Below are 14,448 nucleotides of genomic sequence, written 5' to 3' on the forward strand. Positions count from 1 at the left end.
AATTTGCTAATTGAGCTGTAAATTAATTCTGTCATCTAACCAGTAAAGCATAGAACATCAACACTGAAACAATTAGGATTTGATTAGCCACAACATTAAGTGAATTTTTGAACGTAGAATTTGAATTTGTTATTTTTTCATAACAATTGTTACCAATGCTAATGGCTGACTTCGGTTCGTATCTACGAAAAAACAATTGCCAACTGGTTGTCAGATTTTGTTTTCTGCCATTTTCTTATCAAAATTAGTTTTTTCAATTTTTTAACCTCTTTGTTAATTCATTTACAGTATTGGTATTTTTCCCCACTCTTTTCAGGGCTTTTTATAAATTAAAAAAATCAATAATGGTCTCAACAATAATTTTTTTCAATCTGAAAGACGTTTGTTTTCTTGATTTGTGCTAATTTTTGTCACTAGAAAATAAAACATGTCATTCCTAAATTTGTAAGAATTTTTTAAAAATTTTTTTTACCGCTTGCCGTTGTGGAAATCAGCAGGTAATTGGGTACCAGTGCAGAATAATTGCTCGCCGATCATGCAATTTTCGTTCATTGCAAAAACCAGAACTAGAAAATCATATCTTTTACTTTACTAGGTTGATGATTGTTCCGACCATTTAAAAAATGGGGAGGAACTTTGTTTTCGCATGTTATAGGTTTTTTTTTTGTTTTTCACGCAATAACAGCTACCACAAATAATCGTAGGAGAGATTTGAGTAATATATCTTATTAAAACTCTCTCAGTCGTGATTTGAACAATATTTAAAAGTTTAGCGAAAATTTTCGCACTGTCGAGAAAAACCGGTTTGAAGTTTTTGATTTTTCCTCTTGATTCGACGAGCGAATAAAGGAAGCGAGCAGGCTTACAATTGCTTTTTTTAATGATCGTAAAAATTAAATGACTGTTAATTGAACCCGTAAAACTTAGTTTCAATCCAGTTAAGTTGCGTTTTTTGCGCGTTTTAGAATCAAAAATTCAAAAAACTGCAAAAAAAAATTGAAAAAAAAAACATTTGAATTTTTTCTCGAATTTTTTTTGTTTTTCTCGTTGTTTTTGTACAAAAAGGCTTTCCAATTTGCATATTTCATTTTGAGTATAGATTATGCTTGAACTCTAATTTTTCGTTCAGTTCCTTTTATCACACCACGCCGAAAAAAAAACCAACACTAATTTGAAAAAAAAGCTGTTTTTTAAGACTATGATCGGAATATTCTGTGCTTATTCCACAGTAAACAGCTATCCTTGTTTCAGCTCTGCAAGTTATTGGATTAGAGCTTTTTTTTTAGATTATATTCCACCACATTTATTGGGAATGCCGCTACATCATAGGCGACGAAGACTTAGTTAGAAAAATATATTTTTAATTTCTTTAGTTTTTCGATTTTCTATTTTTCTAGTTACTTTTTTCATTTTTGTTCGTACACGCCTATTTCTTTTTGTTCAGTGATTTATTTAAATGATTTTGAGAAATTAATTAAAAGTGGTGAAGAAACGGTGTTCTCAATTCATAGCGATAATTATAGTATCAAACTTTTCTGCTCCGAGACAAAACGGACCTGATCTAATGGTTGTCTCCCAGGCAGTTGGAAAATTACTTTGGTCATTTTTTGTATAATTTTTGCCTGAACACAAACTATTATGATTATTATATGCATTTCAATCTCGACCATGATGAAAATTTTAATTTAGTTTTGTTTTCCTTCGATAATGTTTTCAGAAACGTCGAAATGATAAACATCTGTTGATTCGTAATCGGTACCAAAAACTTCGCAAAGAACTATTCACAAAGTTTTTGTTCTTAATCAAGTTTAAAGTTTTAATTAACCATGATGCGTTCGCGAAAATTGAAAGTTAGGGCAAAAAAAAACTTTTTTTCTTTTAAGCAAATTTATACACACGTTCATTTACCAATTGCCGATGTTGCTTTCATTGAACCACTCAAAATGGCCCTGATGTTAGTACATTGAAAATGTACGAAATGGATTAGAAGGTCCCATAAGAATATGACTTCTGGCTGTTTAAACTTGTTGATAATTCAATGAAGTTCTTTCAATGAAATTCACTTAAGATTATGAAATTATTCAAGCTTTTTTTCCCTTAAAAATACATGCAGTGTTTAATCAGCGGCACTAAAACGTTGTCTTTTCGTGATAAGTCCAGTGAGTCGTGTTTTGGTCTGCTCCCATGTGAACAAATGGTTTGAAATAGAAATAAAAATGATTTTATTCATTATGTTTTTTTTTCGTGCAGCCCGTGTGAACGTGCAGATGGACACGACTCCGCTGATCACTCGCGTGAACAGAAGTGTGGACATCAAGTGTGAGCTGGCCTCCGAGAATTCGAACGAGGGGAAGTTCCTCTGGTTCCTCAATGGAGTCCAAATCAGTCCCAGTCCAAACCGATCCATCGTCCCCATCGAGCAGTAACTCTTTTCTTTTAAGTCAATCGGACTTTGGTGGTTGTGTCCTATTTTTTGTTGGTTTTGAGGTGATTGCCACTCCTTTAATTAGTTCTCACTTCCTTTGATACGTCTGCTAACTCTCAATTAGAATAAAAAAATGTTTGGATTCGATTTTTTTTGTAAAATTGATCCAATAAGTAACGGGAGTTGCATGTTTCTAAAAAAAAGTTAGGTTTTTGAAAAAAAAACTTAAAAAATATATACATTGAGCGTAATTGTAAATATTTTTTAGGCACTACAGACGTTTGGATTCTATCTTTGGAACCCAAGACTTTGCCACGAAGATCCAAAAAGACATGAAATTTGCAATGTCCGGGAACTTCCCATACTTTTTCGCTTCATCTTCCCGTGAAAACCCTTTCTATCCTCCTACGGGACCCGGAAAGTTCTCGTGGAATGATGCTTATACTCGCCGAAGTGTACAGAGCGAAGCGGAGTGGCTTGAGTTGCGGAAGTGGGATCCCTTCAATCCGTACAAGAGCAGCGAGCAGTTCCAACAGGAGCTGAAGGAGGAGGCTGACACCATCTTGAGATACTACGGGACATTCCTTTCCTGGTACATCGAGTCCCCGCTGTTCAGAAACAGAGATAATCTTCATTACATAATGGTGAGTTTTATAACAATAACAAAACTGCTCAGAAACAGAGAGGGGCTCCATTACATAATGGTGAGTTATATGAAAATAAGATTTTGTATCAGTGCAAAACTTTTTGTATCTGTGCAGAGCCCTGAATGTTCCGGCTTCTTTTTAAAGCTCTATAGAGTAGTGCTTGCTTTGAGAATGGATAAAATTTTCGAAAAACTTTAAAAAATGAATTTGCTTTTAAAAAATTGAAAACAAGCTATGCTAAGTACAAAGTGATGATATATTTAGTTTCGATTTTCGAGGAAAGTACTGGAATGATTTTTTTTCTGCTGGCAAGTTTTGAGCTTGTATCTAATTTAACTGATTTAATCCGTCTTGGAAATTGTTTCAAACTGAAATGAGGCATGCTTTTTGGTCAATCTAAGGTTTTGCTAACTGCTGGATATATCATTTTCTCAAAATCTCCAAAAAAAAATTAACAAGATAAAAAAAGTATGAATTGCTCCAGAGAGCTTTAAAGGCAGTAAAAACATTCAAGGTTTCGCTCTGGTAGAGCAGTCTTAATGGCGTATTCGCCAAAAATAAATCCTCAATTAGTTTTTGAACGATTTCGAAGAAGGATTATATATCCGCTTTCACATTATTTGCCTGAAATATAACGCGCGCTTTATATCCCTAATAGGCCAATTTGGCTATTTTTATCTTCCCATAAATTTTAAAAAGTAACCACTGCTAAACCAACTTTTGAAATGTGAGCATGAGAGACAATAACATGTTTCGACTGAAGAAAAAATCCGTCAAAAAGTGAAACTTGTCGAAAAAAAACCACTCGAGCAGAAATATTCCGTTACTTTCTCCGAAAGCTGGAACAATACCAAAGCTCTCGCCAGTTCAGAATTAGAGAAGTACTCAATTACAAAATGGTGAGTGTGAATAAAAATAACAAAAATTAAAAAAGGTTATTTTCTATCCTTTTCTTTTCAAAAAATCTAAATTTTTGTTCAGTGCTGATTTCAATTATCAAGTTGAAACGAGTAAAACTTAAATTTTGAAACACTTTTTCTCAAAGTGGATTAAAATTTGAAAAAATGGATGAAAATAAACTAGTGTGGTGCAATTTATTTTGAGAAGTTTTGTGTCACAATTTTTTCCTAATTGGATCCTTATAGTCAAACAGGAACTAGACCCAGAGTATTGAGTCAAAAGATACAAAAGTAACAATAAAAATTGCTTTTAAATCAAAATTTGACATTGTGTCGATCAAAAGTGCCATTTTCTGATCATCAAACAAAAATATTTTCTTTCTTACAAAAATTGAAAACTTAAGCCTGCCATAAAATGTTTGGTCTACAAAAAAGGCACACTTTAAAGTGAAAATTTTATACTTTTATCGATTGACTCGAAACTTTCAAATTAACTTTTTCTATTTTTATCAATTGAGTCGATTTTTTTTGTCTATTCAGTTGATAAAAAGGTTTTGTTTTCTAAAATTCTCCTTGAAATCAATTGTTTTCCGTTTTTTTTAATTTTATTCAATTTGAGAGTTACGTTTATCAAAGTATCAGTTATGTTTTTAAGCTTCGGGGGGCATCAAGGACTGGTTCTTGATCATTTGAAATCCGAATGTTGAAGTTTTGTCAAAATGCTAGTCAATTAGCAAAGTTTTCAGAAACAATTTGCCTTTATTTTGTTTAATGTTATGCGCCGTAGGCAGCGAATCAAAGCTTAAGAAATTTCAGATTTTCATCATTTCGTTCAAACAACATATTCTAATTCAAGACGGTGTAAATTCAAGTTTTGAGGAACCTTGGTCTTTGTCAACTGTTTTTGGTTGCAAACGCAACCATAGAAAAAGTAAGAATAACTAACACCTAAAAAAATTGCTGGTCATACTTATTCTATATAAAAAAGCGTGTCATAGACCTTTTATGCAATTTTCAATTCTTACAAAAACAATTGGAATTTGTATGAACAGCATTTTGGTCAATGCAATGTCACCCGATTCTTAAAGTTTCAATGTATAATGTAATGATGTATGTGGATTCCGCAATTATGAGCGAGTTTTTTCAAAAGTGTAATTTATAATATAAGAAATACACATTTAGTTATGAATTCCGCAAACTTTGTCCCACTTTCCGCACATTTGGCTGCTTTTGCAGCAATTTTGAGCATATATCAGTTTAGCTATTTGTTTTTAAAATCAAAACAAGACTGCTCGTAAGGGGCGAAGCCCTAGATGTTCCGGTCGCCGTGAAAGGTCTATTGAGCAGTAATATCATGAAACAAATTAATTGTAATAAAATGAAACGAAATTTATTTTAAATTGGGATTTTTGTGAAAGTTATCTCCCCACACGCGCCATATAAAGTAAAAAGTGATAGATTTTGCTCCCATTAAGAAATCAATTTGGCAAATAAGCTTCTGTAACCATTCTTTCTAAGACGGATTAAATCTCCGCTTACGCGTTAATAGCGCGAAATATATCGCGCGTTAATTGTCCCAAATTGGCCAAAATGGCATTCTTTAAATCCCCATAACTTTGTGAAAAATGATCACAGGTTAAACATCTTTTCAAACATCAGCTCAGGAAAACAGTACCTTTCGAAGGATTTAAAAAAAAAATCCGTCAAATGGCTTGTTAAAAAGTCGAAGTTTGTCTGAAAAAAAAACCCACGCCGAGTACAAATATTCCGTTACTTTCGTTACGAAAGTCGGAACAATTACTTTCGTTACAAAAGTAGGAACAAAAAGCAAAAAGATGAACAACAATAGCCATGTAGCTGATTCTGCGACACATCTGTTTTTATCTTGTTGCAGGATCCGCTTACATCTCACAAAATATGATTGACATTTATAGGTGAGTAAAAACCCATTGGTCTAATTTAAAAAAAGGAAAAAAAATAAAGAGTCGATTTTTTCAAGAAATAATCAGAATGCAAACAGGCTTGTAGTATTAGTGGCCATTCTATTCAAACGATTCGTAATATTTATCAATGAATTCCTCCGCATTCATCAAATTTATTTTTTTAAACAATCAGCTTTAAAAAAAGAACTCAGTCCAGTTCATGAATAAATAATAATACATGTAGTTGGAAAAAATAACACATGTTGTTATGTGCAACACTTTTCCAGGTAAGTGACGGGGTGAAGAATGGGACTCTGAGACTGTTCAGACCCCAACAGTGGCAGCAGGGAACACACAAGTGCTGCTACGCCACTCTCTACGGACAGACATGCAAAGAGGTCCACGTGTCTGTCATAGGTCAGTCAATCACAATCAAACCTCCCCCTCCCCTCACCTCGCCACCACTCATCACTTAAGGGCAACCAGGAGCGCATTTAGGGGAGGGGCTTGAGGGGGCGGTGGATCAGACGCCTTCTCCTCTCAAGGATTGGACCCCCTCACCAACCAAAGGGTCCCCTCTTTGGTATTATTTTATGATATACATTTTAGGCCAACCAACCGTAAAGTTTTTCTAGAGGCGTCTTCGGCGCCAATATATTTTAATTTCAAAGGGGAGCGCGCGGCGAAAAAAAACGCCATTTTTTGTCAAAATTTTGTCAACTTTTTTTTGGTCAACCTAAAAAAAGTCGACAAAATTTTCAAAAATTTTTAAAAATCCGCCCCCCCCTCGAGAAAATCTTAAATCCGCCCCTGATGGCAACCAACAACAAGAAACTTGAAATGAGGGATTCAAAAGTGCCCTATTCTCCATAATAGCCAGCGCCCAAACCTAAAATTAAAAGTTCTAGCACCACTGCTTTTTGTTTTTTTTTTGCAGTATGGTGAAAGGCGGGAGCTAAGACTATAATTTGCTGAGGTCAATCAAGCAAAAACTCAAAAAATATTTAAAACTATTTGACACTTTTATCTATGTATTTTGATTTTTCAAACTTTTTCCGAAAACCAAAGAGGTTTTGGGTTACTGAAGTTTTCTGCATCGTATAACAGATTTTGAGAAATTTCGGGTCAGTTTTAGCCTACAATTTGCGATCTTCGTCACATGTTCCAATGTGTTAATATGATTGGTCGTTAATGTCATTGTGGTAAATTAATTGGTTTTACCATATCCTTCTGTTTTGGTCTTTCTCAAAATAAGCCCCCCCCCCTCCCCCACAAAGTTATAGCCCCCCCTCATAATGATAAAATCACTGTGTAGGGGGTGCATATATTTTGTCACTAAACGGGGGTGGCAAGGTAAGGCAATGTACGGCCTGGCGAGAAGGGCAAGGCAGGGCTGGGCCAGAAGGGGCTAGACAGGGCCAGGCGAGGTGGAGCGAGGCCAAGTTGGGGGGGGGGGGTTAAGGGCTAATGGGAAAGCCCTTTCTATTCTTTGTCAGAACCCAATTGGGCTCTTTTCTACGTTCTCCCCTCATTTGAACTTCAGATTAGAAAAATTCTTTCAACAATGTCATTATGTATTAAAAATTTAAAAGTTTGGTTTGCGAACAACTTAATTTTTGTGAAACAGCCTTATTAGCAGGTAAGACAATATGAAACAGCCTTATTAGCAGGTAAGACAATTGAGAAAATTGAAAAAATGAACTGTGGGGCGGGGGTGTGGAAAAGAGCCCTCAATTGTTTCAGACACGCCCCCCGAGCCGCTTAATGTGCTCTTTGACACGAACTCACTCGTGCTGTCATGGGGCAATCCCGGTCGACCGAATGACGACGAAGTGCTCAAAATTGAGAAGTTCTTGATACTGGCCGAAACGCTTCCACTCTACCCGATTCCACCACTGATGCAGCCATGGCCCCAGGACAAAACTTACCTACAACCGGACCCTTTTTGGCCCATCGAAGCGGTTTCGAAGGCTCCAAAAGGATTCGTTAAGATCGCTGGTAGGAACAAATTTTCTCTAATTAATTCCGTTAGTTTCAAAAAACTTATCTTGAAAAAATGTATATCTCGAAACTACGACCTGTTTTTTTTTAATCCAGAAGCGGGACCAGAAGCAAGGCGAATGAACTTGTCTAATTTTATTGTCGGTTACAACACAATGCGCTTTAAAGTAGTCTCAGTAAATGCGATTGGCCCAAGTCCACCCAGTCCCCCAACTGAAGATCTGGTCATTCCCCAGTCCCGACCGAAGATGGTAGTCAAAAATATCCGAGCAGGTCATGCTTTGCGGGCGGCGACTAAACGATTGTTGGCTGTGGCCTTTGATGTGAGTACAAACACGACAAAGTATTTGAGACCAACTTTTTGCCCCCCTAACCCAGTAGTGAATTTAGGGGGAGGGGGAAGGGGAGGGTTAGCGGTAGCCTTCTTCCTGAGGGATGCGATCGACCCCTTGACGACCCAAAAGATCCCCCCTTTGGTACTATTTTAAGACATCCATTTTTGGCTGACCGATACTAAAATTTTCTAAGGCGCCCTCGACTCCAATATATACTAATTTTGAGAAAAAAGGGCGCGCCGAAAAAAACGCATTAGTAAAAAAAATTGATTTGAGAGAGCTTGGAAGATCAATTTGCCCCCCCCCCCCCCCACACCTCTCCTCGAGAAGTCCTACATCATCCCCTTTGGGGGAGGGGATGTTAACTTGGTTACCTAAGATGGATTATAACCTTTTCTATTTTTAGAAGAGGGGTATGTTTCTTTTATCAATTATTTGAATTCATTGAGTTTGAGCATATATTCACAAAAAAAGCGTATATCACCTAGCTACCAAGCTTCGTCATACCAAGCCTCGAAGAAAATAATCATAACCAAAATATAACAAAAAAATGAAATGTAATTAATTCATAAATAGGGGAACAACAGTGGTTCTCTGAAAAAAGCTCGTATCCTGCGTTTAGCATGTGCGAATTGACCAGTTTGGAGCAGACAACTGCTTCTTCAACGTGTACTATAGAGAGACTGGATCGAACTCCAACTTCCAGATGGAGATGATGAGGTCCCCCTTCCAGACCCAGATTACAATCGAACTTAGGACCAATTCTTTCGCTGTGGGGGGTAGTCCCCTTGGGAGTCGGAACAATCTGCAGGAGTTCGATGTTCAGATTGAAATTGCGAACAAGATCGGCGCGGGTCCAAAGTCGCCCATTGTGAGAGTGAAAGAAGTACCTTTGGGTATGTTGACTCTGATTTTTGAAATTTCACTTTTCTTTCTCGATGTTTTCTGGGTTACCACCTTTTAAACTCTAAACAACTGAACACCATACAGTTTTACTCCGTACTTTTTGTTGCCATACATTTTAAAACTATTTTTATAATTAACTTCTATAATGAAAAGAGAACTTACTTCAAAACGGATTTCGGTAATCAAAAAATGAAGCAAGAAAATTTTATCCATGACATTTTCGTACTACTTAATTTGCGTAAGTTTGGAATAGAAATGACCTTGCCGATAATTTGGGTTGTTAAAATGATTTGAACAAAAAATGAGCAACCTTTCAACGAACTTCAAGGAACGGCATATAATTAAACGTTCTTTGACTAAAATTGGCGTGATTTTCAAACAATTTTTAGCCGCTGCTGAAAGCAACGTTTCTAATAGTGTCAAAAAGCTATAAAAAAATAAATCAATTTTCAAATCATTCTCGAGCTTGAACTTATAACACGATCGCTTTATTCAACTTTTTTTGAAATGTTGGCACATAAACGCAAAGCTAAAGAAGTTGCCAGCCGCTAGTCCCAACCTAGCATTCCGAAGAAAAAAGCTATTGTTCTGGTATTGAATTACTAGTCACGAGTCAAATTCTTGCGTTTAGTACGCTTTCTGGGAGTCTGCAAGAAAAGTCTTTTCAAAAACAGCTGAAAAAAATGAAATAGGGTTAAAACTTGAATGTTCAAGTTTGAATAAATCCAACAAAAATATGACAAAATTTACACTGGTTTGGCCCGGGATAGATGGAGTTCTGAAAATATACAGATCAATTTTGTCATGGTAATGTAAAGTGAGATAATTTCAGAACGGACATCAAATTAAAATCATTTTTGTCTTCGTTAAAGGAAAAAAACCTAGTTTTTGTACGGAGGCGTTTTTCTGAAGGCTGCTCATCGCTTTTTACATGTTATGGCGGGCTCCGTTAAATTATGATCAGATGCCGAAATGCCATCCTTCGACAGCATTTGTTGTCCTGGCAGTCCCATTCGCTGGTCGCGGCCGCATCTTGCCGGTTCCAAAGGGAGGGTGAGAATAAGACTTAACAGTTTGGCATCATGCTTTTTATATAGGCAGACCCAAAATATAGACACAACTCATTAGTTATGGGCAAATCGCACTGGCAAAGGCTTCATTCGGTGTATATCTTTGGGTGAATTCTTTTAAAAACTTGATCACTTTTCGGGTATTTGATTTTCACCACTGAAATGTCATGATTTTGTTCTCTACGCGTCACGATCATTTCGTTACATTCTGTAATGAAAAATGCTCGAATTTTATGTTTTGGTATTTAGAGTAAATCCAGTTTTTGGCAAATTTTTTTGTTCAAAATAGTTTTCGTGACCCGACGCTTTAAGATTTGGCTTGTTTTTAGATAAAACTGTGAAATTGAAATAAGATTCAATCATTATTTGCTTTCGTTCGTTGCAATTGCTTACAACTTGAGTTAAGCTTTAAATGAGTGCCAGAATGATAACTTTAACAGAAGTGTTCATCCTAATGTTTTGAATGAAGCACAGTTTTTAATAGTCATAGTGGTCTAGTGAAACAATTAAATAAAGATCAATTACGATTTTGTCGACAAGAGTCTTAAGTAAATTATGAAGCCTTATTTTAGCATGTATAACAGAGACAAACCAAGATTTTTAATGTGATGCGTGCGTTATTTGCAGGATCATTTTTGGTGTGATAGGATTTAAGATAAAGCGTTCATACTGCATCAGTTATGGTAAAAAGTTCTAAAATAAGAGTTAAATGGTTGTGGATTGAAACTGTTCAGTAGTGAAACGACTAGGTCAAAACGTACGGTGTTAAATTGCATGGTATTGAATTGTAGGACGTTTTTTTTGAAGTTTTTCTGATGTCTTTTTGTTGTTTTTTTGATGTTTTTCAATATTTTTCAATGTTTTTTTTCATTGCTTTTTAATGTTTGCTCGATTGTTTTCACAGTGTTTTATCAAAGTTTTATCAATTTTTTCTTGATGTTTTTTCAATGTTTTCTCGTTAATTTTTTAGTGTTTTATCGAATGCTTCTCGGCAGTTTCTCATTGTTTTCTAGATGTTTCACTATTTTTTTTCTCAATTTTATCTCAATGTTCTCTTGATTTTTTCGATGTTTTCTGTGTTTTTTTTTCATTTGTTCTCAATTTTTTCTCATTGTTTTCTCAATGTTTTCTGAAGTTGTCTCAATGTTTTTTCAATTGTTTCTCAATTTTTTTTCTACCTACACTTTCTCGATGTTTGTTCAAGGTTTTCCTTATGTTTTTTGATGTTTATTCAGTGGTTTCTTGATGTTATGATTTCTTTATTAACTCTCGGCGTTTTCTTTTGTTGTTTTTCTCAATATTTTTCTCGATTTCTTCTCGATGTTTTCTCGGCGTTTTCTCAATGTTTTCTAGATGTTTTTCTGATGCTTTTAAGAGTTTTTTGTTATTTTTCTGTGTTTTCTGATGTGTTAGCGAAGTTTTTTTCATGTTATCTCTATGTTTTCTTGATGTTTTCTTGAAACTTTCTCAATGTTTTCTCGATTTCTTTTCAATTGTTTCTCAGCACTTTCTCGATGTTTCCTCAATAGATTCTCCATCTTTTCTTGATGTTTTCTCATTGATTTCTCAGTTTTTTCAGGTTTTTTTTCTCGATATTTTCTGAAAGTTTTCTTCATTTCTTCTCCATGTTTTGTCTTCTCCATGTTTTGCTTGTGGATAAATTGTCTGAACAAAATAGAGCTTGAAATACCGACAGCAATACTTCAACAAACAGATTATTTGAAATTTGGCTGACATTACTTTTGTTGTTATTGCAAAATTTTCACTATCACTGTTGAGTTTATCATATGCAATACAGTGCTGATTTAAATTGAAATTTAAAATGCGTTTTTCTCAAATTGGGTTGATTTCAGCGAAAAAAAGATCAAGACAAACTTTGCTTAGAATATCAACAGAATGTATGTAGACACATGTGAATTTATGTAGACATTATTGGGCTCCAAATTTTACCACAAAAACGCCTCATTTTTGCATTATTTGAGCAGAGCAATTTCGCCAAAAATGGCGAAAGTTTCTTAGAATAGTTTTAAAATAAAAAAATTGGTTTTATATTAAAAATGAATTTTTTTGTGCTACCTGAGTGGCTCATTTTTATAGTTTTGCAGAGTTTTGAGTTTCAAATTTGACCTTGAAAACTGTTTCAGCTCCTGATCAGGCTGTTTCAAATGTGAAGATTAAACCAACCCTCTGGCTCTTCAGTAATGATCACGTTCAAGGGAATCGACGTTACGAGGGAACCGACATTTGTCGGGTATCAAGTTGAATACTACAAGCACATCGAAGAAATTTATAATGTACTGAGTTACAAATTCGAGTTATCGAAGGGAAACGCCACGCGGATGCAAGAAGTAAACGTGTTCGATTTGCAACCGGCGATGAATTATAAGTTCAGAGTGCGAGCTGTGAATGCGGGGGGTTTGGGACCTCCGTCGAAGTTCTTGTTCGGGGAAACAAACATGGCACAGCCGAGTGAAAAACCAAAGGACGTGCGAGTCTATTCGTACAAGGGTGATGATTCAATTCGGGTCATGTGGTCTCCCATTAAAGTGTTAGATCGCCAGGCGCAGCTGGAAGGCTACCGGGTAAGGAAAGCAGCTGATGATATAATTCTTTTTCTCTAACTCCTTGCAAATTAGTCCGAATTCGACTGCAACGTTTCTTGCAGTTTTAGCGCTCTCATTATTTTCAACAAGATAAAGGGCCTTACACATTGTTTATTTTTTTCAGCAAAACTTGTTGAGATTTTATAGATGTATCAAACAATTAAAATGGGTCTTGCAACTTAAATCGTCTCAAAAGTCAAAAGAGTCTGTATAATGAACAGACGAACAGTATGAGTTGATATTATTTTCTTAGCTTAAAATATCTTGAGTTCATCAATCTGCAATGATTCAATGATTCTCTAACTACGAATTTTCAATCTCGCAAAACGTGAATTGAAAAAAAAACTGTAGTTTTTTTTGGTTCTAGGTGTTCTACTGGGAAGCGGGACTGAAGGACAACAAGAGTTTATACAAGGACTGGTACCGGGACGCTCAGAACGAAGAGGAGCTGATCATCAAGGGATTGGTGCCTGGACAGAGGTATTACGTCATAGTGCAGCCCTTCAGCGCCGGCGGATTCGGAATTAGGAGTGAGGCATTCCCTATCCTAATGAGTGAGTAAACATGCATCATACAACTGCCTTCAAATTAGAAAATTGAACAGAGGTCATAATTCGTAATCACGATTTCGCGAAGTGTCAAAGCCCTTGTCATCACCAGGAAAAATTATTTTCGGCGCTGTCGAAATTGTCTAAAATGCCAATATGAAGGCTTATTGAAGGCCAAAAATTGACGTGGTGCCACTTTCAGGCTATTTTGTAAAAACATTTCATGTCGTTTCATTTTTCTTAGAAATACTGAATGTTGATTTTATCAAAAAGACTAATATCTTACCAGTAGAGCGGAAAAAGTTGAAAAAGCTGAGATGTGTTGTCTCGTAATGTAAAAAATCATTTGCTTCAAGATGATTCATCCTTATCAACGTTGAAAATCGAGGGTTAGAGATTATAAAAACAAGTGTTAAGTACGAAAAAAAACATATGTGAAAAACTAATTCAATACCTACTTTTTGTAGGGTTTTTGTTCTCTCGGAGTTCCGAAAAGCTCGAAAAAAGGGTGCCGAAAACAATGAAATGGAGGTGCCGGAGCATTGAAATGAGCCAAAACAAACTTGCTAGGAAAATTTGAGTTTTTAAATTTTAAATAGAAGCCGACTTCAAGTTTAGTCATCAGATCAGCGGACGAACAACGAATTGTGCTCAAAATTTTTAGTTATTTAGAAGAAGATAACGCAATCGAAGTTTTATGTCGCTTAGAAACATTATGAACATCTGATATAGTATCATTTCGGATATCTTCAAGTATACCCCCCCCCCCCCTCGGGTACCTTGTAAACAATATCCCTCCTATAAAGAAATATATCAACCAGTTAAGCATATCAGAGTTTTATAACCTAGTAACAAATCTCCAAACCCCTAAGCCCCCCTCCCCTCCCCCCTACAAAAGGGGGATATAGTTATAAAGACATCCATCATTTCTTTACCGTATCCTTATCAGGAACTTTTTTTAAGGGCAAACCTGGTTCAACGAAATGTACATGGATGGAGCTTCGAAGCTGCAGACGATGTTGTCAGTGGTCTTCCCGATATGTCTGCTGAACCTCTTCCATTTCTTCGAACTATTTTGAAAGCCACAAATCA

General features: G+C 35.8%; 1 protein-coding gene across 1 annotated transcript in view; it reads left to right on the plus strand.

Annotated features, from left to right (window-relative positions):
• LOC134857138 (contactin-1a-like) overlaps positions 1-12,576 on the plus strand; it is a 39,583-nt gene extending 27,007 nt beyond the window's left edge. Inside the window, exons 11-17 of the mRNA XM_063873512.1 lie at positions 2,251-2,422; positions 2,694-3,069; positions 6,181-6,310; positions 7,637-7,891; positions 7,991-8,217; positions 8,852-9,125; positions 12,350-12,576. Coding sequence (XP_063729582.1) covers positions 2,251-2,422; positions 2,694-3,069; positions 6,181-6,310; positions 7,637-7,891; positions 7,991-8,217; positions 8,852-9,125; positions 12,350-12,468 — 1,553 coding nt within the window. The 3' untranslated portion in view covers positions 12,469-12,576. The remainder of the gene's footprint in view (positions 1-2,250; positions 2,423-2,693; positions 3,070-6,180; positions 6,311-7,636; positions 7,892-7,990; positions 8,218-8,851; positions 9,126-12,349) is intronic.
• The last annotated feature ends 1,872 nt before the right edge of the window (positions 12,577-14,448 follow it).

Source organism: Symsagittifera roscoffensis, chromosome 1 (genome assembly GCF_963678635.1).
Source record: "Symsagittifera roscoffensis chromosome 1, txSymRosc1.1, whole genome shotgun sequence".
NCBI classification, from domain to species: domain Eukaryota; kingdom Metazoa; phylum Xenacoelomorpha; order Acoela; family Convolutidae; genus Symsagittifera; species Symsagittifera roscoffensis.